At 37.4% G+C, this 25,962-nt stretch overlaps 1 protein-coding gene across 1 annotated transcript; it reads left to right on the plus strand.

Annotated features, from left to right (window-relative positions):
* Window positions 1-7,308: 7,308 nt before the first annotated feature.
* Window positions 7,309-10,877, plus strand: LOC148549219 (uncharacterized). The gene has a single exon (XM_088495977.1). It carries the CDS (start codon window positions 7,406-7,408, stop codon window positions 8,489-8,491), a length of 1,086 nt encoding a protein of 361 aa, XP_088352103.1. The 5' UTR covers window positions 7,309-7,405; the 3' UTR covers window positions 8,492-10,877.
* Window positions 10,878-25,962: the final 15,085 nt, after the last annotated feature.

A 25,962-nucleotide genomic window follows, 5' to 3' on the forward strand; every position in this document is an offset into this window, starting at 1 on the left:
TGTATTTGTTTATCTTCTTAGGTTGGGTAATCTCGTGTTCCTTCTTATTTGCGATTTTCTTTAAGGAAGATTTTTCATAAAAATCGAGTTCTGTTAACTCGATTACAGGCTTGATATTATTAATAACAGTGTCAGTATAGTTTCAAATTGGTAACACTCGATGTTTCGCTATTAGAATGCCATACTGAAAATTGGGTCGTTACAGTGGTCTTGTGGTCGCCCTGCAGTAGGGGTTGGATGACTATTTGGGGTATTTTCTACATAAAGGTAGGCTGTTTTATCAAGGGAGGGCAGCTTTAACTGCAAATTCTTCTCAGATCCCACTTTTGCTGGTTGAGTTCCATGATAGTAGGGTAGGAGGACATTCAATCTTCTTTCAAACCTATAAGCGGCTGGCAGCAATGTTCATTGGCACGGCATGAGGCAAAGGATCAGGGATTATGTTACAGGTTGCTACATTTGCCAGTAAAACAAATATGCCGCGATGAAACCGGTGGGGCTGTTATAGCCCCTACTAGTTTCAGAGAGAGTTTGGGAGCATGCTACAATGGATTTTGTGGCGGCATTGCCAAAATCTAAAGGCATGGACACTATCCTAGTAGTGTTCGATCGATCAACTAAATATGCTCACTTCATCCCCTTAACTCATCCATTTTCAGGCAAGGAGGTGGCACTAGCCTTTATTAAGGAGGTGGTTAAACTATACGGGTTTTCCAAGTCAATCATATCAGAGAGGGATAGGGTGTTTCTGAGTAAGTTTTGACCCAAACTATTCCAAGACGCAGGGACAAAATTAAAGTACAGCACGGATTTCATCTGCAAACCGACGGACAAACCGAAGTGGTAAATCACTGTTTGAAGATTTATTGTGGTGCTTTGTGGGTGCCACCCGAAGAAATGGTTGGAGACCATGGGTTGAGTTTTGGTTTAATACCTCCTACAATGCCTCAGCCCAAACAACACCATTTCAAGCACTTTATAGTGTGCCAACACCTGTTCTTTTATGTGAAGAGACTTTTTGATCGCATGTTGAGGAAGTGGTAGCATTGACCGCAGCCAGGGATATTGTTTTGGTAGAGTTGAAAACGCACTTGGTGCAGGCTTAGTAGTGGATGAAACAAGCAACAGATGGGCATCAAAGGGATGTGGAGTTCAAGCCCGGTGAGTGGGTTTATTTGAAAGTGTAATGTTATTGAATGTGGACACTAGCACGGAAGGTCAATGAAAAGCTAAGTCCGTGTTACTGTGGACCGTTTAAAATGATTGAGAAGGTAGGGGCAATGGCATACAGGTTAGCCATGCCTCAAAGGTGCAGACCTCACCCGATCTTCCACGTTAGCAAGTTGAAAAAGGTTGTCTCACTGCAGCATCTAGTCTAGATGCTTCCACCGAGACTGCCTGAGGATGGTTAGCTGGTGATGCATCCGTCTTAGATTGTGGCATTGTGAACCGCAGAGGATGTGGCTTTGGAGTATTTGGTGCGCTGGGTGGGCCTCTCTCCTTGTGAGGACAGCTGGGAGCGAGCGGTGACTGATAAACTATTATTTTATGGTTTATATTGTGTTCAATTGTGTGGTTTTATCAAATCTTTACCCACTTATTCATATGATTAGCATGTATTTACAATTCCTTCCCAAAATTACTCCATGGTTGAAAACTTGCTTTCTAGAGACTTTTAATTATGTATTTTAATTCTCCTTTATTCCATTCAATGCCGTGATCCGTGTGTTAAGTGTTTCAGGCTTTATAGGGCATGAATGACTTGAAAATTGGAGAGGAGGCTTGCAAAAATGGAAAGAACACAAGAAATTAAGGAGATGACCAGCGAGAAGCGACGCAGACGCATGGCTCACGCGACCGCGCGAATTGGAGAAATCATAGTGACGCGCTTGTGTGCCTGACGCGAACGCGTGAACTGAAAGCTGCATGAGTGACGCGAATGCGTGGACGACGCGCACACGTGGCAAGGCAAAACGCTAGATGATGTGAACGCGTGGATGACGCGATCGCATGACGTGCACGATCTGCAGAATCTGTAGAATTCACCGGGGGCAATTTTGGGCCTTGTTTTGACCCAATTTTTGGCTCAGAAAAGCAGATTAGAGCTAGGGAACATGCAGAGACCAACAACAACATTCATTCCACACAATTTTAGTTTTAGATCTGATTTTACTTCTCCTCTAGGTTTTCTCTCTACACATTCATAGTTCTTAGGATTTTGATTTTATTGCTTTTTGGATTGGGATATTGAGAAGAGTTATTACCTCCGCCAAGACTTCATCATTATAGTTTGTTTCCTTACTTGTCACTTACTCTTTCATATCCTTAATTTGTTCGGAATTACTATTGGATTATTTTTAGAGTTTATTAATACAAGAACTATTTTCATTATTAATTGATCTTTTTGATTATTATTTATCACATCTTCCTTTATTTCCCTTTCTTATTTTGTGAAGTTTACAATCATAATGAGCGAGTAGTTCCATAATTTGATTGGGAGTTGGTTGAAAGGAGGATCTTGAGTTGGAATGCTCAAGAGTAAAATTATAATTGGGTTTATCGTTGGGTCGCCCTTTAGTCACTGACACTAGTCCTTCCCAAGGGAGAGGATTAGAACTTATGAGTAGAAACTATGAGTAGAAACTGACTTCCAACTTGCTTGACTTTCCTTTATTTGGTAAAGGATGACTGAACAGAACAATCTTCAATTATCAATTAATCTTGGGAGAACTCCAACAAGGATAGGACTTTCGACTAATCTACTCCTGGTCAAGGTTTTTATTTAAATTACATAATTTCTCTGATTTAATTTCCTGTCTATCAAACTCAAACCCTTTTGGAAAACATCTGATTAATAAAATAGCACATCTTTCTGCAACTCGTTGGGAGACGACCTGGGATTCATACTCCCAGTATTTTAATTCTAATTTTTGTACAACCCTTCTAAATTGATAAGCGGATTTTGTTGGTTAAGAACTGTACTTGCAACGTATCTCTTATATTAATTTCTTAATCCGCCAATTTCCGCCACGTCAATTTTTGGCGCCGTTGCCGGGGAATTGCAAACGTGTGCCTTATTATTGGTTATTGTAAATATTTTTCTTTTACTTGTTTATTTATTTTTGTTTTTTCCTTTTATTTCTATTAGCTACTATGAATTCTCACCTCTCTCGCTTTGAGTTTGGTTCTAAATTTGTTGAAAGGAGTGGAAACTATAACAGGAATATGCATCAATGTCTAAGCAATCAAAGAAGGATGGAACCAAGAGGATCCGATCAACCCTTTTGGCAACAACACCCTCTAAGATATCATGGGCAAGGACCACTCTACAATGCATACCAAGCTAATAGATATGGTGGACCACCTTGTAGTTACCAACAAGCCCCACCTTGTGCTTATAGACCATCTTCTCAACGTAGCTTTGAACCACCACACTCACAAGTTCCTTTTCATCATTCACCACCATATGACCCTTATCCACCACAATCTCAATTCAATTACTCCCAAGAACCACCACATTCTTATTATGAACCCTCTCTCCTAACCAATAAACCTTCATATCCACCCCAACCCCCAATGGATGACAAACTTTGTGTTCTTCTTCAAGGGCAAGCGAAGATGCAAAGGGACGTACTGGAACTCACTACTGCCTTAACTGAGGTAGTTAATATAATACCTTCCCAACATCTGAGCACTCAAAGTACTCCCATGGCTACATGTGGCGAATCAAAAGAAGAGCGTAGCATGAAGGAGACACTAGAAACTTCGGTGGATAATGAGGAGCATGGCTTTGTATTGGAACAAGTGGAAGAAGCCATAATAGTTGTAGAGGAAGAAGTGGTTGAAGATTTAGGAGATGCTGAACCTCCATGGGAATCGAGAACTGTAAAGGATTCCGCTGAAAAGTTCGAAATTGATGCCAACGAGGATAGTGCACAACCTCCAAAGCATACACCTTGTGAAAAATTGAACGGAACGGACCAAGAAGTTGATTCCATGGGCAGTGATGATCATGAATCAAGCTCTCCTAGTCACGAACTTACATCCGCAACTGAATTCTTTGAGCCTGAAGAACCTTATCCAAGTGGATACGAAGATGATGCCGAGGTAGATTTCTCTCAACCTCCAACGTATGACTTGAGTGACGAGGAAGACATAGAAGACTTTGATCAAGACGCAGTTGCAGTTGAAGAATTTTGCAAAGAAGTGGAGGAATTCACAGAAGAATACAAGGGAGTAGAGCTTACAGAACCACTGAAAACACCTATCCCAAGGCCATTATCACCTAATACAAGCTTCAAGTGGGTATAATCCTTGACCTTTATCTTTACTTTTCCACTTGAATATGGTTTGCTTAAAACAGATGGCTAGCTTAGAGCTCTCTGCGGCTTTAAGAGTAAGAAGGAAATGGCTCGTACCCAGAGCTGGTGTGCAAGATTTAATAAGGTTCCACGCTTCAATTCGAAGTGCACGGATTGGTATCAAGTTCAATTGAATGAGCCTTGGAAGACGTCTGGTCATCTTATTGAGAATACAATTTCTAAACCGCCCGGATGGAAGAATATAGATCAAGACAAAGGCGGATTTAAAAGCAAGGTTTGGGATCCTGGAATCTATTCTGACATTCGTCACCACGGGAGCCTGAGAATCTGTTTGAAGCTGCTCAGAAGCTTTACATGCCTAGTTTGGGACCCTGGAGGCTGTTGGCATTCCAAACATTGGTGGAGATTTCTGGATGAATTTAAGCACAAGCCACCATAACAGGAAGCTCATCAAATGTCCAACTTAAGGACTTTAACTAAAAGTGCTAGGGGGGAGACAACCCACCATGGTATGATCGTTCCTGTTTCAATTTTATTTCGTTATGTTTGTTTTTATGTTATTTTATTTTCATTGAACCTGGAATTATTCATAGCATCTACACTAGCACTGCATATTGCATACTGCATAATTGCATAAAATTTTTTTTTGCACGCGACACGTAAGCATTGCTGACGTGTCCGCGTCACAAGTGCATTAGGAAGAAAAGGAAAGTGAACAGAAAGTCACGCGAAAGCGTGGCTGGAGGCGTGCCTTTGGCACAAATTGCCCCATGCGACCGCGTCACTGACGCGTCCGCGTTATGTGAGAAAAATGCCTCCCACGCGTCCGCGTCAACCACGCGAACGCGTGCCCTGAAAATCGACGTAAGAAAGGGTGTATGGCAGTAAGTTACGCTGAACTGGGGCTGGAATGGCACTAGACGCACAGGCCCTACCACGCGAACGCGTGCCCCACGCGTCCGCGTCGTCTTCTAATATTTGTCATCCACGCGATCGCGTCCACCACGCAAACGCGTCACCATGGAATTTGGCAACAATGAGTTTCGAACAGAGAGTTGTGCGAGTGCGAGGCTGCCTTCGCGCTAGTAGCCTAGAACGAGTCACGCGTCCGCGTGACCGACGCGTCCGCGTCGATTCATATAAGCGCAATTCGCGCGAAAGCGTACTCCGCGCATCCGCGTCGCTTGCGTCGCACAGCATATCAATATCTGCCAAAATATCTTATCTTTTTCTTCCCCAAATCCTATTTTTTCTTTTCCCTCCTTATTTCTTTCTTCCCCTTTCTTCCTTCTTCCTTCTTTTTCACTTTCTACTTTCTCTCTCTCACCACCATCAACAAGGTTTTTCTTTTCTTCTTCCCTCCTTACTTTTTTATTCTTCTTCTTATTTTTATGTTTTCTTCTTCTTTTCTTTTTCTTTTCACTTTCATTATCCATGTTTTCTTTTTGTTTCTTTTTCTTTTAATTGATGTTGAAAATTTATATGGGTCATTATTTCTTATGATATGATTGTGGATTATTAAGGAATTGTTTGGCAATTATATATTAATTTTATAGGGTTGCTTGCATGTTCAATTTAATATTTTCAATAGCTTATTTACCATGCATGCTATGTGTTTGTGGAAACGCCCATATGGCATTATGCACTGTTTTTCGATATCTTTTATTCTACTACTCTAAATGCTTGCTTTTACAAAACCCTTTCTATACTATTTTATTTAAATATAATTGTTATTACAAATAGGTTATTGATGCGTGAGCATCTTTCCTATTTTTTCCTAGTAAATTTGCATGTAATTTGTTGAGTTTAATTAAGAATTAATTATATTTTAGCCACTATGGATGCTATTTCAAGTTTTGTGCAATACTATTTATTTTAGGTAGCATTCGGCTGGATTTGATGGAGTTTCTGCAGCACAAGAATCAAAGGAGATGACAGTGAGGAGCGATGCGTACGCGTGACACGCGTGACTGATGCGTACGCATGATTTGGAGCTTTCCATGGCGACACATGCGTGTGACTGACGCGTACGCATGATTTGAAGATTTGCTCAGCGACGCATATGCGTGACCGACGCGTCCGCGTGACTCGCGAAAAAGAACCATCGACGCGTGCGCGTGACCGACGCGTACGCGTGACATGCGCCACGTGCAGAAAATGTAGAAAAACGCTGGGGGCGATTTCTGGGCTGTTTTGACCCAGTTCTTAGCCCAGAAAACACAGATTAGAAGCTGCAGAATGGACAAATCAAGTGGTCCCCACCCATCAGCTGAAGACTTGTTAATTAATTCGAATTTAAATTCAAATCTTATTTTAGGAAAAGATATTATTTTAATTTTAATTTTAGAAATTTGATTTTTAAATTATTAGGATTAGTTATAAAAAGGATCCTAATAGGGTGGTTCCAGAACAACATTCCACAACATTATTCCATACAAATTTACATTCCATATTTCATGAGCAACTAATCCTCCATTGTTAAGGTTAGGAGCTCTATCTATTGTATGGATTGATAATATTATTTTTCTATTTTAATTCATGTTTTGATTTATTTTTCAATAATTATTTTTGTTCTTTATTTTATGAATTTGGGTGGAACGGAAGTATGACCCATGTTCTATTTGAGTTCTTGTATAACTTGGAAAAGCTCTTTACTTGAACAATAGCTTGAAAACATATTATCCTGAATTTCTAATTGTTTGTATTTAACGGGATACGTGACATATAATCCCTTTATTTTTGGACAATTAGGATTCTTGTAGCATATAAACTGGAATTTGATCATCACCCTCTAAATTGGAATTAATTGACCAGTTATTAGTTTGAAAGGCTTGGTAATCTAACTTGGACATTGAATGCTTGATCTATGCTACTCATGCCTTTGCCTGCATGCCAATAAACACCTTGCATTTAATTATCATCATATGCACTTGCCATATTTCCATTGATGATTTTTCACATGTAGTCTTGACCATGTGTCAACATCATTCATCTTTAATGTGCATTGATTACCACTTTTCCCGTTCTCTTCCTTGCTCTAACCCTTGACATTTTAACATACTTTCTCTTTTCTTTCTTTTAGGATGGCCACCAAGAAAGGCAAAGAGAAAGCTACTCCCAAATCAACAGCAAGAAGAGGAACAAAAAGAGTATTAGTGGCAGAGCCATCTTCAACTGCAGTTAAGCCCTCAACAAAAAGAATTAAGAGGATTATTAAGGTTGATGAAAAAGAGAAAGCCTTCCCAGCAAAGGACACTGCGCGATTTACCAACCGTTACTGTGAGCAGATGTTTCCCATCCTGGCAGAAAGGAATTACAACAACGAATACCTTCTTCTCCTCCCAACCCGTATTGCTGAATTTGTTGAGCCACAAATTGAACGAAGACAATGGGATTTCCTACAGAGACAGCCACGGCAGGTTAATCTTTCCTGGGTAGTCGAGTTCTACTCTAATTTCCACCTGCCAACCCTACAGTCTGTCTATGTCCGTCAGAAGCAAGTCCCCATTATAGAAGAGGCCATTCAACGAGCTCTAGATCTTCCCCCTGCTCCAGAAGGACTAGACGCATTTCAAGAAGCCTCACTCAAGCGCCAGACATACCAATTTGACTGGGACGCTGTTCTCAGAGTTATCGCACTACCTGGCAGCAGATGGATTTATGGATACTATCGTTCCCGTCCTAAGAGAATATCGGCTTCCACACTTACCTTGGCGGCTCGCGTATGGGCACAGATTATGTCCCATTACGTCTTTTCGAGCACCCACGAGTCCTCCTTCACTGCAGACATGGCTGTTTTACTATGGTGCATCCTTATAGATCAGCCTCTAAACTTACCAAGACACATCCGGAATGCAATGGGACACGTACAAATTGCGGGCAACTTACCTTTTCCCGCCTTGGTCTCAGATCTTGTCTCAGCAGCCGGAGTCTCCTACAGAGCTGGAGACACCAAAGCCGTACTCCCACGGGATGATCAGTACGTCCCTAACGGAAAATATATCAGACCTCCAGCAGCCACTACAAGCCAGCCTACTGAACCAGTTGAAGACATTCCTTCTTCAACACCTCAAGCACCTACAACAAACCAACTGCTCCATCAGATACTTGAGAGGTTGGATCAGCAGGAACGCAAAGCAAAGCTAAGAGAGCGCCGTAACAAGCGCTGATTCACATACCTCAAGGAGCTACTTATGGGAAAATACAAAGACTCAGACACCCCGGACTCCACTTCCTTTACCAGCACAGGGAGCCATGACGGTCCCAACTGTGGAGATACTGCTACCAGCCCACCTTTGTTTCTGAAAGATGGCACCGAGGACGGTGTAAAGCCTTAACTGTGGGGAGGTCGGTCAGTACCTGACTTCCGGAGGTAATTTCTCTTCCTTAACATCAATAAAATAGGATATTTAGTTAGTTTTTCTTTTTCTTTTGTAGAATAGGATAAATTGCATAGTAATAGGTTAGTTGCATGCATGTTCTACTTGATTAAAAAGATAATAAGTTTCTTCTAAGACCCTATTTTTTAATTAGAACAAAATTTCACTAATTTTAATCAAAACTTTTATGTTAAATTTGCTTGAAGTTGTATTTGAAATATGGTTTTTGAGCTAAAGAACACACAACCTATGAGACTTTGAGCCTAAATCCATGGTTACATTATTTAACCATAATTATTTTATTCTTGTGTGTTTACTTCTCTATGATTGTAATCTATATTTTGTTTCATCCTATATGTCCAATGTTTAATATATTTATATTCGTGCATATGATTGAGGCCATTATTTGTTTAGCTCACTTATCCAAATTAAGCCTACCCCTTAAGTTACCTTTGTTAGCCATTTTGAGCCTTTAAATCCTATTTTTTCTTTATTTTACCACATCACTAGCCTTAAGCGAAAAAAAATTATATATCCCAATTGAATCTTTGGTTAGCTTAAGATAGAATTGTGTGTTAATTGAGTATGGGAAGATTGTGGGAACAGAAGATAATAAAGGAAGGTGTGATGATAATATAATGAGAATTTGGGTACCTACTTATGTGAAACTATAGATATTAAAAATTTATGTGCATTGATAAACTGTGTTTATTTTTAACGTTTAAAAAAAATCCAAAAATATTCAATAATTAAATAAGGGGACAAAATTACCCCAATGCTAAGTTAAAAATTCAAGGATCAATGCATATATGATAAAATTAAAATAAAAGTTGATACATGAGTATGGAATGTGAAAGGGAAATTTTGGGTAGCTAGGTATGAAATTTAAGTTATATAGAATATATATATGCGTGTTAGGTGAAAGCTTAGGTTAATTAGAGATTCAATTTATAAGCTTACTTAGCCAGATATATACCCCTACCTTTACTTTGGCCCCATTACAACCTTGAAAAGACCTCATGATGTTTGCATTGGTACATTAAATGTTGTTGATTGGTTAGGTGAAGAACAAAAATTAGAAAGCATGATTAGAGAAGGATAGAGTGACTACCCTATACACTAGAGAGATTAGAGCATACATACATCATCAGTGAGGGTTCAATGCTTGAATTCTATGTTCCCTGCTTTCATGAGCTACCTTCTTGCATTTTTATCTGTTCTTACTATATAAGAATTGAATTAGTGGAATTTGATTTGTGATTGTCTTGAAGAGCTTATTTACTTTTAACCAGGTAGACAAGAATCATATAGTTGCATTCATATGTATAGGTTGCATTGCATTGCATGAGTTTTACATGTTCCTACTCATTTATCTTATCTCCTTCAACTAAGCATGAAGACATGCTAATGTTTAAGTGTGGGGAGGTTGATAAACCATTATTTTATGGTTTATATTGTGTTCAATTGTGTGGTTTTATCAAATCTTTACCCACTTATTTATATGATTAGCATGTATTTACAATTCCTTTCCAAAATTACTCCATGGTTGAAAACTTGCTTCCTAGAGACTTTTAATTATGTATTTTAATTCTCCTTTATTCCATTCGATGCCGTGATCCGTGTGTTAAGTATTTCAGGCTTTATAGGGCATGAATGACTTGAAAATTAGAGAGGAGGCTTGCAAAAATGGAAGGAACGTATGGCAAGAAATGACAAGAAATTAAGGAGATGACCAGCGAGAAGCGACGCGGACGCATGGCTCACGCGACCGTGCGAATTGGAGAAATCATAGTGATGCGCTCACATGCCTGACGCAATCGCGTGAACTGAAAGCTGCATGAGTGACACGAATGTGTGGACGACGCGCACGCGTGGCAAGGTAAAACGCTGGATGACGCGAATGCGTGGATGACGCGATCGCGTGACGTGCGCGATCTGCAGAATCTGCAGAATTCGCTGGGGGCGATTTTGGGCCCTGTTTTGACCCAATTTTCGGCCTAGAAAAGCAGATTAGAGCCAGGAAACATGCAGAGACCAACAACAATATTCATTCTACACAATTTTAGTTTTAGATCTGATTTTACTTCTCCTCTAGGTTTTCTCTCTACACATTCATAGTTCTTAGGATTTTGATTTTATTGCTTTTTGGATTGGGATATTGAGAAGAGTTATTACCTCCGCCAAGACTTCATCATTCTAGTTTGTTTCCTTACTTGTCACTTACTCTTTCATATCCTTAATTTGTTCGAAATTACTATTGGATTACTTTTAGAGTTTATTAATACAAGAACTATTTTCATTATTAATTGATCTTTTTGATTATTATTTATCATGTCTTCCTTTATTTTCCTTTCTTATTTTGTGAAGTTTACAATCATAATGAGGGAGTAGTTCCATAACTTGATTGGGAGTTGGTTGAAAAGAGGACCTTGAGTTGGAATGCTCAAGAGTAAAATTATAATTGGGTTTATCGTTGGGTCGCCCTCTAGTTACTGACACTAGTCCTTTCCAAGGGAGAGGATTAGAACTTGTGAGTAGAAACTGACTTCCAACTTGCTTGACTTTCCTTTATCTGGTAAAGGATGACTGAGTAGAACAATCTTTAATTATCAATTAATCTTGGGAGAACTCCAACAAGGATAGGACTTCCGACTAATCTACTCCCAGTCAAGATTTTTATTTAAATTACATAATTTCTCTGATTTAATTTCCTGTCTATCAAACTCAAACCCTTTTGGAAAACATCTGATTAATAAAATAGCACATCTTTCTGCAACTCGTTGGGAGACGACCTGGGATTCATACTCCCAGTATTTTAATTCTAATTTTTGTGACAACCCTTCTAAATTGATAAACGGATTTTTGTTGGTTAAAAACTGTACTTGCAACGTATCTCTTATATTAATTTCTTAATCCGCCAATTTCCGCCATGTCAGTGACATTGCATTCTACCTTTTTAAAGTTCCACCTTGAGGACAAGGTAGTTGTCCAATGGGAGAGTATTGATAGAGAGACGCCTACTACTAATAAGTTTTGGCTGTGTTACAAAAGGAAAGGCGAGTAGCAGTTAAGTGACAATTTTAGAAGTTGTTGGCATGTTTCAACTGGCTGATAGATTGTTAGATTCTATTACTCATTGTATATAAATAGCTAGGTTATAGTTATTTTAGTTTTATGTGTATGTTCTATTATAAATTCTGTTAGAAACTAGAGAGAATTCCTCTTTCTGAGTTGGTAGTTCCAACTGTGTAGAACCTTTTAGGGAATGTTAATTGGTCATCCTTTTGCAGCAATAAAACTTACCTATTTTGCTATTGCTGGTTCTATTAGCATAAGAAAAAAAGATTAAGAAGATCTTCATCTTTATCAATATGGGAGAAGTCTTTATTAATATATGCATCTGCAAGACCTAAATCAACTTGTGTCATAACCTGATAAACATATTAAAAAAAGTTAATTGTTTTAGTTTCATGTCAACAAATGAAAACAAAAACCAATAACTATCTTTCGTGCATCAATCAAAAGCACACACCTTCCAATAAAATTGGGTACTATGGATTCTCATAACACACTTTACAGAAGATTTCATATCGGTTCCTTCGAAGATAAACATTGTTGATCCCTCTTCTAATAAACTATAAACTCCTCAAGGTAAAATAGATGAGTGACTCAAGAAATAAAAAAAATCAATGTTATAATCTTCAAGAGAATATCATTATTGTTACAATATTATATGAATATAATACATCTAACAGGAGAGTGTGAAAGAGGATCATATTTATTATATCCAATATGACATGGGAATTGAATTTACGTTAAATAATCGATAATGACATAGGAACTAAAGAATCACGTCACAAAAAGACCTGCATTGAGTTCCTTCGAAGAAGGCACCATGTATTTGGGGTTTGTTGGGATAGAATAACATCTTCTAAAAACTCCATTTGCATAAATCATCCTAGCTTGACTTTTCTTTTCTTATAGATTAGACTTTGTATTCCATTTCAATTTGTAATTTGGACAGAAAATGGATTCACGAAAAAAAATTTGCAATCTATACTAGCCATTATTGATATAAATAAAGTGACTCGCTATCTCAAGTATAAGAAAGTATTACTTTTGAACAAAAAAAATATTTATTTAAGTCTCATGTATATTCTATGTATATCAAAATGTCTCAACATATATTAAAGGTTGTTCTTGAAAAAGAAAATGTAATTTGATATACAAAAGTAATTTCTTTTATCCAGGGTTTTATTTTAGGATTTCTTTGTACGAGTAATTTTAATATTTATTAATTTAACTAGTGTTTAACTTTTAAGGAACTTCTGTATATAGGATAAGATTGACCTTAGAATAAAATTTTTTAACTAATGATACAATAATTTTGATCTTTTAGTTTAACTACAATAATTATGTTATCTTTATCAGTAATCGTATAATTTAGACAATTTGTTAAAACAAAACCATATTTGGTATGCATTTTTATTTGACTTATTTTTTTTCATATATGACATATTGCAATACAAATAAAAATAATTGAATATATCATAATAAGAATAATTCATTATTTTTTATTCTATATATAATATTAAAATTAATATGTAAAAATTGAATACTTAAAAATAAAGATAATAATAAATAGCTAAAATTTTTTGTAGGTTATAAAGAAGATAGATAAGAATAGAAAATAGAAAATAGAACCTAAAAGAAATGAAGTATTCATTCTAACCAAATATTTATGGCGTGTCTATGGTACAAAGCTAAATACGTATATCATTTTATTAAAATTGTAATTTAAATGTAGTGTCAGATACTTGAGTACCAAACAAGTTTAAAAATTTATGTCCTATTGTATTTATATTACTTTGTGTCTTATCTATATCTCATGTATTACCATCCATTAACCAAGCGTAACCCAAGATAAGAAACACATGTGTCACATAAAAATTGACACTATTAATCCTATAAAATCTACCACCACCAATCCACCATTATTACTTCTCTATCTCCCTCCTTATCACCATTACCATGTCAATTCAAATTATCATCATTGACAATTTTTAATGTGATTATAAGAGTAAATGACCATTTGTACCCATGAAAGATACATACGCTGACAAATATACCCATAAAAAAAGAAAATTCACCTTGTAACCATGAAAGATGACCTCCACGAGCCAGAAGTACCCTGACGTTGGTACACATTTGGTCCGTTAATATTCGAACCTACATGGTAACAAAACCTATCCAAACCTATCTGCGTGTAATCCAATGTATACCTCTACAAAAATTAAAACCCTAGCATCCCTTTCTTCTCCAATTTTTACCTTAACCCAGAAATTGAAACCATTTCATTTTTGTTTTTTCCTCAAATATGAACACTGACAAAGAAAAATCCTCTAACCCATGGCCATGTCTCTGCACAGATTTAACTCTACTATGAGTAATGCAAGTTGTAACAAGACTTCGAGTTCAAGGAAGAAAAAGGAAAAGAAGCTTGATAGGAGATGCTTTTGTAGGATGGAGGTTACGTTGATGGAATCTGGCACGGTAATAAACCCAAATAGATGGTTCATCCGATGTTCTTTCTGGAAGGTAATAGCTTAGCGTTTTTCGTTTTTTTTGTGAAGGTTCTCTTTTTTTTTTTTTGAATTTTCATTGACAGTTGGATATGTGTAGGTATTTTTATTTTTCAGGCAAGAGACTGCAAATACTATATGTTGGTGGATGAGATTGAAGAAGGTTAGAAATATCTAACAAGATCATTATTTAAAAGGAATACGGAGCATTCTCATGCAAGATGTGAAGATGGGTTGACAATCACTACAGTTGAAAGGGAGAATCATGAAAGCTTCTCCATGATTGCAAGAAAAATGGAAAAACTCAGGGGTGAGGTTAGAACAAGTAGAGTGTTTCTTGTAACCATAGCATTGGTAGTTGTGTTTTGTTTAGCTTGTAACTTAGGACTGATCTAATATGAAGATTCATTGTTGTTTATGACCATTGTTTCTTGTTAATAATGACAAACCAGTTTGAACCAATTCAGTTTGTTATATTTGATAGAAGTACTCATGAATGATTAATCAGATGGCATAAATAATCATGTATATTTGTTTTATTTGACTTAATAGGTCCTGTAAGATTAATGAGATGATGTCCAAAATATGCATTTCTCATGTATTAAATCTTGTCATACATAATTGAAACACAAAGCTCTAATTCTATAACACTGTCTTTAAAGGTTAAAATAACACACAACATATGATACATTGTGGATTCATATTAAAGACACAAGAGTCTAGTATCTATTAAAGAGTACCTCATATTACCAAAATAAAATAAAAAAGTCTAGGAGTACATCTATAAGTCTTCTTCTTGGAGTCTTCTTTGGAGTTGGATTTCTCTTAGCACAGTCTTCAATCTCATCTTTATTGGAGTAATATTCTCTTCAACAATAATAGGATCATTTATAGGGTGCTCTGTGTATAAGTGAATTCTGTTACCATTCTTCACAGCAGCCTCATACAGTGTAATTATATCCGTATCAGTCCTTAACAATTTCAGCCCATTATCAAGCTCCTTACCAGATTCTAGCCAATAAAAATCAGTAATGGATGTATATCCAATGTCCTTTAGTAAATCATTTATGAAAAATTCATTGAGAGTATCCACATTAACCCTCTCAATCTCTGTTACTTCTCCACTAACATACACAAGTTTCCACATGGACCTCGCTCCCCTATGATTAATACACAGAGTAATATGGACAGTGGCTAACCCTGCAAGCAATACAGTATAATCTAAGGTACCATCTCATATAATTACAGATAATAACATAGCAACTGAAAATCTGACCCTAACCCAAAAATTCTGAAAATATTTCTAAAGCCCATAGAAGATAATCAAAATATTCACCAAATTCTCAAAAACATTCTAAGGTGGAAAAACTAGTAATAACATACCTCTGTTCTTCGTGGAGCAACGATGGTAGGCTATGGATAGTGGACGATAAGATGCTTACAATGATGGTGGGCTACTGGTAGTGTGGACTGCAAGACGGATAGTGGACGACGAGATGCTGACGATGGTGGCCTACGGGTAGTGAAGCAACGACTTGTTAAACTAGGGAAATATCTATGTCACGGAATGGAGGTGTTATGGTCTTCTTCTCTGACTTGAGATGACAGTGGCTATTAGAATATCATAATTAGGAAACAAAATCAGGAAAATATCAAAGAGGGTCAGAAAAAAATCAATGTAATTTATTAGGATATTATTTCATAATTAGCGTACTCATTAGCGTACTCTTGGTCTATATATTGGTAAGAACCTTGCAATCCCAATGGATAATAATAACAAATGATACTTTTCTAAATAATTCTTCGTTTCTTTCCTAAATCCTTTATACCATGATAACATGGTATCAGAGCAGAGTTAGGTTCTAGGAACTCAAAATCAACCATTTCTGACGAATTGACATTACGAATTGCAAATATTCTATGCAATAGTCTTGGAATGCGATCATCACAAACCAATTCTGACAATTTGACAATTGGTTTCTGGTGTATGAAATCACAATCACACTTTTGCAATTCCATACAACTAACCAGCTAGTGCATTGGGTCGTCCAAGTAATACCTTACGTGAGTAAGGGTCGATCCCATGGAGATTGTCGGCTTGAAGCAAGCTATGGTTATCTTGTAATTCTTAGTCAGGATATCAGTAATGATTCTTAGTTTTACTTGCAAAAAGTAAAAGAACATTAATTAAATACTTGTTATGTAGTAATGGAGAACATGTTAAGGTTTTGGAGATGCTCTGTCTTCTGAATCTCTACTTTTCTACTGTCTTCTTCTTCACGCACGCAAGGCTCCTTCCATGGCAAGCTGTATGTTGGGGGATCACCGTTGTCAATGGCTACCGTCCGTCCTCTCAATGAAAATGGTCCAATGCGCTGTCACCGCACGGCTAATCATCTGTCGGTTCTCACTCATGTTGGAATAGGATCCATTGATCCTTTTGCGTCTGTCACTACGCCCAGCACTCGCGAGTTTGAAGCTCATCACAGTCATCCCTTCCTGGATCCTACTCGGAATACTACAGACAAGGTTTAGACTTTCCGGATCTCAGGAATGCTGCCAATTAATTCTAGCTTATACCACAAAAACTCTGATCTCACGGATTTGAATGCTCTGTTGTCAGGAGAGGCAATCAGACTCGTGAACCAGGTATCCAAGAGATATACATTCAATCTAAGGTAGAACGGAAGTGGTTGTCAGGCACGCGTTCATAGGTTGAGAATGGTGATGAGTGTCACGGATCATCACATTCATCATGTTAAAGTGCGAATGAATATCTTAGAATAGAAACAAGCGTGATTGAATGAGAAACAGTAGTAATTGCATTAATCCATCGAGACACAGCAGAGCTCCTCACCCCAACCATGGGGTTTAGAGACTCATGCTATAGAAGATACAAGTTCTTATGTAAAATGTCATGAGGTACATAGTAAGTCTCTAAAAGCAGTTTTTATACTCAACTAGTGACCTAGGTTTACAAAAAATGGGTCACTAAGTGCAGATAGTGCAGAAATCCACTTTCGGGCCCACTTGGTGTGTGCTTGCACTGAGCATTGAGCTTTACACGTGTAGAGATTTCTCTTGAAGTTAAACACTAGGTTGCAGCCTATTTGTGGCGTTTAACTCTGGTTTGTAACCTGTTTCTGGCGTTTAACTTCAGAATAGGGCAAAACATTGGCGATTGAACGCCAGTTTGCGTCATCAAAACTCGGGCAAAGTATAGACTATTATATATTACTGGAAAGTCCTATATTTCTAATTTCCAACGCAATTGAGAGCGCGCCGATTGGGTTTCTATAGCTCCAGAAAATCCACTTCGAGTGCAGGGAGGTTAGAATCCAACAGCATCTGCAGTCCTTTTTCAGCCTCTGAATCAGATTTTTGCTCAGGTCCCTCAATTTCAGCCAGAAAATACCTAAAATCACAGAAAAACACACAAACTCATAGTAAAGTCCAGAAATATGATTTTTATTTAAAAACTAATAAAAATATAATAAAAATTAACCAAAACATACTAACAACTACCTAAAAACAATATCAAAAAGCGTATAAATTATCCGCTCATCACAACACCAAACTTAAATTGTTGCTTGTCCCCAAGCAACTGAAAATCAAATAGGATAAAAAGAAGAGAATATACTATAAATTCCAAAATATCAATGAAACTTAGTTCCAATTAGATGAACCAGACTAGTAGCTTTTTGCTTCTGAACAGTTTTGGCATCTCACTTTATCCTTTGAAGCTCAGAATGATTGGCATCTATAGGAACTCAGAATTTAGATAGTGCTATTGATTATCTTAGTTCAGTATGTTGATTCTTGAACACAGATACTTTATGAGTCTTGGCCGTGACCCTAAGCACTTTGTTTTCCAGTATTACCACCGGATACATAAATGCCACAGACACATAACTGGATAAACCTTTTCAGATTGTGACTCAGCTTTGCTACAATCCACAGTTAAAGGTGTCCAGAGCTCTTAAGCACACTCTTTTTGCTTTGGACCACGACTTTAACCACTCAGTCTCAATTTTTTCACTTAACACCTGAAAAAGAAGTAAGTAAGAAAGAAAGAAGAAAGAAGAAAATATAGAAGAAATTAGGATTAGAAAAGAAAAGATAAGATAATTGGTGCTGATCTGGATAAGTTGTGCGACGCATGTGACGCGGACGCGTCAGTCACGCGGTTGCGTGGTACGCGATAAAGTTAGGCGACGCGGATGCGTGGGTCACGCGATCGCGTGGCCTGATTTGTGCAATTGGCGCGAGTGCAGCCTCGCGTTTGCACAACTCTCTGTTTAAATGCATATTGCAAAAAATCTGGGTGACGCGATCGTGTGGTTGACGCGATCCCGTGAATGGCCTTTCTTTTCAAAATGACGTGAACGCGTGGGGCACGCATTCGCGTGGTAGGGCTTGTGCTGCTAGCATGGTTCCAGCCCCACTCCATCATAACTTTCTGCCATACACCTCTTTACGTCGATTTCACAGGGCCACGCGTTCATGTGGGTGACGCGGATGCGTGGGAGGCATTTTTCCCACATGACGCGGACGCGTCAGCGACGCGGTCGCGTGGATCAATTTGTGCCAAAGGCACGCCTCCAGCCACGCTCTCGCGTGACTCTCTGTTCACTTTTCTTTTCTTCCGAATGCACTGGTGACGCGAAAGTTATTAACCTCCCCACACTTAAACAATAGCATGTCCTCATGCTAAGCTCAAGAAAAACTATAAAGGATGAAGAGGAATGAGAGAATGTATGAAATGCAACCTATCTATATGAATGCAACTACAAGAAGAATGCTTTTTCCTACTTGGTTTAAATGTAAATAAATTCTCCAAGAATAAATATGAACTGGATTTCACTAATAAAAATGAAGTACAAATAGACTTGTAGAAGAAAATAGTTCATGAAAGTGGGGAACAAAGAATCGAGCATCGAACCCTCATTGGGAGTGTATGTACTCTAATCACTCAAGTGTTTTAGGGTTAATTCACTCTACTCTTCTCTAGTCATGCTTTCTAAACTTTGTTCTTCATCTAACCAATCAACAAAAATTTAATGTACCAATGCAAACATCATGAGGTCTTTTCAAGGTTGTAATGGAGCTAAGGTAAGGATGAGGGTATATATATGGCTAAGTGAGCTATAAATTGAATCTTTAATTAACCTAAACTTTCACCGAACATCATATACTCTATATAATTCTAATTCATGGCTAGCTACCCAAAATTTTCACTTTTGCATCACATACTCATGTATCAACTTTTCTTTTTAATTTATCACATGTGCATTTATTTTTTCATTAATTTAACATTGGGGTAATTTTGTCCTCTTATTTAGTTACTTATATATATATATATATATATATATATATTCTCTCTTTTTTTTAAATAGAAAAATAAACATAACTTATCAATGCACATGGATTTTTGATTTTTCTAGTCTCACATGAGTAGGTACCCAAATTCCTAATATTTTATCAAAGTAAAAACATAACACCTTCCCTTATTAACCCATGTTCCCACAGTTTCCCCACACTTAGTTGTTACACAATCCCTATCTTAAGCTAACCAAAGATTCAATTGGGATATTTAATTATTTTTCTGCTTAAGGCTAGTGTTGTGGTAAAATACAGAACAAATGGGGATTAAAAGGCTCAAAGTGGCTGACAAGGGTGATTTAAAGGATAGGCTTATTTGGGATAGGTGAGCTAAAATCAAACAATGGTCTCAATCATATGCAAGCATGTAAATACACTAAATATTGGACATATAGACTGGAACAAAATATAGATTGCAGTTATAGAGAAGAAAATACACAAGACTAAAAATTTATGGTTAAATAATGTAACCATGTATAAAGGCTCAAATCTCACGAGTTATGTGTTCTTTGGCTCAAAAACCATGTTCCAAATACAACTTCAAACAAGTTTTAATAGAAAAGTTTTTTTTTTAAATTAGTGAAATACTATAAAAATTTCTTGAAAAAGAAAATATTACTTCAACCAAGTAGTGACTAAATGCATAAAATCAAACAAATATGCAATCAAATATGCAAATGCAACAATGAACAAACAAAGAAAATAAAATATTGGTGTTGAGATAGAAGAGTAACTAACCCATGGAGATCGGTATCGACCTCCCCACACTTAAAGATTGCACCGTCCTCGGTGCATGCTAAGACGTGCAAGTAGACGGGTTGCTTCAACTGACGCTTTTCTCATTAAGGAATGTGCGCAGGAACTTGTTTGTCTCTCCCATGTAAACATCTTCCGGTTCTCTTCCTGGTGGCCATCCTAAAAGACAAAGGAAGAAAAGTAACCCAAAACAAAGATAAAAAAAATAAATAAAACATGGGTTGGTTAATACCAAATAATGAGGGTCTCAATTACATGGTAGCTACAACATCCAAGTGAGAGAACAATAGAAGCACATGGCATACTAGTGGTGCAAAATTTTGCAACAATGAGGGAGAGTGTGGGTAAGGAGAGGTAATGTAAATTCATGTCAATGCAAAATTAATACAGGTATAAAAGATTGGCATTGATTTAAATAATATTACCTAACCAGAATAAAACAAGTCTCTAAGCACCTAAAATAATTCAAGAGAAGATGCAACAGTGAAATAAGAAAATTCAACAGCAAAGAAAAAATAATGAATTTAGAAAAGAAAATAAAAATATGCACTAAATTAGAATCCAATGAATGAGAGTATGCAAATAAATTAAATTAAAGAGATGAAGAAGAAGTAAGTAAGAAAGAAAGAAGAAAGAAGAAAAGATAGAAGAAATTAGGATTAGAAAAGAAAAGATAAGATAATTGGCGCTGATATGGATAAGTTGTGCGACGCATGTGACGCAGACGCGTCAATCACGCGGTCGCGTGGTGCGCGATAAGGTCAGGCAACGCGGACGCGTGGGTCACGCGATCGCGTGGCCTGATTTATGCGATTGGGGCGAGCGCAGCCTCGCGTTCGCACAACTCTCTGTTTAAATGTATATTGCAAAAAATCTGGGCGACGCGATCCCGTGGTTGACGAGATCGCGTGAATGGCCTTTCTTTTAAAAATGACGGGAACGTGTGGGGCACGCGTTCGTGTGGTAGGGCTTGTGCTGCTAGCATGGTTCCAGCCCCACTCCATCATAACTTTCTACCATACACCTCTTTACGTCGATTTCACAGGGCCACGCGTTCGCGCGGGTGACGCGGATGCGTGGATCAATTTGTGCCAAAGGCACACCTCCAGCCACGCTCTTGCGTGACTCTCTGTTCACTTTTCTTTTCTTCTGAATGCACTGGTGACGCGGACGCGTCAGCAACGCTGCCGCGTCGCGTGCATTTTTTTTTCAGTATGCAGTGCTGATGCAAATGCTATGAATAGTATTCAGGTTCAATGAAAATAATATAATATAAAAACAGACAAAACGAAATAAAACTGAAACAGGAATGATCATACCATGGTGGGTTGTCTCCCACCTAGCACTTTTAGTTAAAGTCCTTAAGTTGGACATTTGATGAGCTCCCTGTTATGGTGGCTTGTGCTTGAACTCGTCTTGAAACTTTCACCAATGCTTGGACTTCCAATAAGCTCTATCAATACCAAGTAAATTCCTCAAGCTTTGATGGAGTTCTTCACAAGCTTTGAGCTCCCAAAATTGATCCTCATATATTCCTGGATCCCAAATCTTGTTTCTACACCCGTCTTCAAGTTGATTATCATGATTCCATCCGGGTGGTTCAGCCTTATAATTCTCACTGAAGCGTCCAAACAACTTCCCAGACCCATTCAATTGAGCTCTACACCAACCTTTGCGTTTAAACTTAAAGCTTCCAACCATAATGAACCTTGCAGGACAATTCTTACCACTAACTATCTTCCTCTTACTCTTAATGCCACAAAGAGCTCTAAGTTGACCATCCGTCTCCAGTAGCCCATATTCAAGTGAAATTAGAAAGCTAAGGGATATGAATTTTACCCACTTGAATATTGTGAAGGATGATGGCAACTTAGGGGGAGGTATTTCTAACAAATTTGCAAGCTCCACTCCCTTGTGCTCTTCTCTGACAACTTCCACCTCTTTGCAAGTTTCTTCAATATCAACCTCTTCCTCTTGGTAGCTTTCTTCCAATTCAATCTCTTCTTTATTGCTTACCAAGGGCATGGGAGGCTGTGCTTCTTCTTCTTTAATCACCATCTCTTGACCAACCTCTTCCAAGTCTTCAACTATGATATGCCTTGGAGGTTGTACACCCTCCTCAGCATCAATTTCAATTGCCTTGGAAGGAGGTTCTATAACCTGACTTGCCTATGGAGGTTTAGCATCTCCTAAGTCTGCAACCACTTTTTTCTTTTTAATAATTGCTGCTTTGTCCAGTAGTTTTAATATAAAATCGTACTCATCCTTGATGATTTTCTTTCCATGACAACTCCTTTCAACTATTCTTTCATCTTCAAGGGTCTCTCCTATCTCCACATTTTGGGCCTCCTCTTACTCTAAGACAAAATCAGACTCCTCCTTGATGTCTTCCTTCACTAATTCTTCAACTACTCCTTCAACTTCAAGGGTCTTTACTACCTTCACCTTTATGGCCTCCTCTAGCTCCTTATGAAGTATGGATTCGCGAAAATGATCCCTTCTCTCTTGTTCTATGTCAATAGCATCATTGGGATCATGTTGCTCTTGGATTGATGGATGTGGGTGCTCTTCCATGGATGGTAGTGATGGGATGGAGAGATCATTCTGTGGTTGAAAAGGAAGTGCACTAGAGTTTGAGGGTTGATTGTTGAAGGTAATTGGTGGTCCGATTTGGGCGACGAGAGCTTGTATAGTAGAGTTTAGATCGGCAAGTGCTTTCTCCATGGAGGTTTAGGGTGGATAGGAGGGTTCATTTGTTAGGAGAAAGGGTTCATGGTAGGAAGGTGGTTCATCTTGATAATGATAAGGAGATGGTGTATATTGAGGTGGTGGTTTATAAGAATAGTTGTGTTGGAATGGGGGTGGTTCTGTGTATGGTTCATTTGGCTCATAAGGTGGTTGGTGTGGTGGATATAGGTTAGGGTCATATGGTGGTGTTTGGTGGAAAGGGGCTTGTGAGTATGGTGGTCCAGAGTTGTGTTGAGGAGGTGGGTCATAGGTATATGATGGGGGGTCCACCATATCTATTGCTTTGGCATGCATTATAGGATGGTCTTTGTCTGTGGTATTGTGGAAGGTGTTGCTGCCGGAAGGGTTGATCAGATCCTCGTGACTCCTTCCATCTCTGATTGTTTTGACCTTGATGCATGTTCCTGTTATAATTTCCATTCCTTGCAACAACATCGGAACCAAACTCAAAGCGACGGGGGTGAGAACTCATAATAGCAAATAAAAATTAAAAACGAAAATAAAAATAAATTTAAATTAAATGGTTATTTAAATTTTGAATTTGAAAATTAAATTTTGAAATTTGAAATTTGAAATTTTGAAATAAGATAAAATAAGATAAAAATTTTAAAATAAAAATCTGAATTTTTTTTTTGCAAATTTCGAAAATTTAATTAAAAATAAAGAGAAAAGATATTTTTGAATTAAATGAGGAAAGAGAAAAACAATAAAATGACACCAAACTTAAAATTTTTAGATCAAAACGAAGAAAACAATTAAGAACAACTTGAAGGTCAAGATGAACACGAAGAACAAATTTTTGAAAAAAATTTTTTATAACTAAATAAAAACCAATAACCTCTTAATTTATGAAAAAAAGCAAAAATAAAAACAAATAAACAAGTAAAAAGCAAATATTTACAATAACCAATAATAAGGCACATGTTTACAATTCCCCGGCAACGGCGCCATTTTGAAGAGAGAATTTTTGCGCGATCTAGAATTTTCACAATAAATTTGCGTTGTAAGTATAGCTTCTAGACCGACAAGAATTCCTTTCTTACAAAAGTTTTGTTTGTCACTTAAGCAAACCCAATAAAATTGATAACCGAGTATTTAAACCTCGGGTCATCTTCTTAAGGAATTGCAGGGAGGTATGACTTATTATTAGCTATGAAAAAGGTAGAATTTTGGGTTTTTAATGTATAAGATAAAAAGCAAGAATAGTAAATATCAAGAAAGTAAATTGTAAGGAATTAATTTAAATAAATAATAAGACTCTTGGCAAGGTATAAGAACTGAAAGTCCTATCCTTATCAATTGTGATGAGAATTGGATTTTAATCCCACTTTGTTAACCTCTAACTATGAAGGTAAATCAAGTGGATTAATTAGCTTAATCCTCAGGTCCTAGTCAATTCCTATGGAAAGACTAGAGTAATTGGAGCAACTCCCAATTTCAACCACTGCTTTATTTGACAGCTCAAGCGTTACCAATTACTTAACCAAAGCCAAAAGGAAGAAAATATCTAAATTAAATTAAAAGCATCAATATAAATAAAGCAAAACAATCTTAAATCTGAAATACCTCAAATAATATTAATTAAAAAAATCATAACATGAATGTAGCATAAGCCAAATTGGAAAGATAAATAATAATTAAAAGTATATAATAAAAGTAGAAAATAAATAAGAGGAACATTGAACCTGTGATGAAGAAGAAATAATCCTAAATCCTAAAACTAAATCCTAAGAGAGAGGAGATAACCTCTCTCTCTAAAAACTACATCTAAAACTAAAAATTATGAATTATGAAAGCATGATTATGAATGGATGTATTCTTCCACTTTATAGCCTCTAATCTGTATTTTCTGGGCCGAGAACTAGGTCAGAAACAACCCAGAATTCGCTGGTTTCGAATTCAAACATGCTGGTTTTTTTCGCCACTGCGACGCATCCGCGTAGACCACGCGTTCGCGTCACTTATCGTCAGGGCAACTATGGCAAATTATATATCAAATCGAATCCCCGGACGTTAGCTTTTCAATGCAACTGGAACCGCATCATTTGGATCTCTGTAGCTAAATTTATAGCCATTTGATTGCAAAGAGGTCAGGCTGACAGCTTTGCAGTTCCTTCAACTTCTTGTATTCCTTCCATTTTTGCATGCTTCCTTTCCATCCTCTAAGCCATTCCTGTCCTATAAACTCTGAAATCACTTAACACACATATCAATGCATCTATTGGTAATAAGAGAGGATTAAACATAGGGAACTTAAGGCCAAAGAAGCATGTTTTCAATCAAAGCACATAATTAGGAAGGCAAATGTAAAACCATGCAAATAGTATGAATAAGTGGGTAAAGAGTTGATAAAAACCACTCAATTGAGCACAAGATAAACCATGAAATAGTGGTTTATCAACACCTTCACGTCATAAGCACATGGTTAGGGACAGCTTGGTTTAGCCGCTGGTATGCAAAATCGTGATCGTTCATTCCTTGGTAACGGCGTCAAAAACTTAATACGCACGTTCATAATCTTAGTTCTTTGTCACAACTTCGCACAACTAACCAGCAAGTGCACTGGGTCGTCCAAGGAATAAACCTTACGTGAGTAAGGGCCGATCCCACGGAGATTGTCGGCTTGAAGCAAGCTATGGTCACCTTGTAAATCTCAGTCAGGCGGATTCAAATGGTTATGGTGAATTGATAATTAAAATATAATTAAAATATAAAATAGGATAGAAATAATTATGTAATTCATTGGTGATAATTTCAGATAAGTGTATAGAGATGCTTTTGTTCCACCTGAAC

The sequence above is a fragment of the Arachis ipaensis genome, chromosome B8 (genome assembly GCF_059453495.1).
Source record: "Arachis ipaensis isolate K30076 ecotype BB chromosome B8, ASM5945349v1, whole genome shotgun sequence".
Classification (NCBI taxonomy): Eukaryota; Viridiplantae; Streptophyta; class Magnoliopsida; order Fabales; family Fabaceae; genus Arachis; species Arachis ipaensis.

Bases quoted from the DNA above. Each gene is read 5' to 3' on its own strand.
- LOC148549219 (XM_088495977.1), top strand. From the start codon at position 7,406: ATGGCCACCAAGAAAGGCAAAGAGAAAGCTACTCCCAAATCAACAGCA.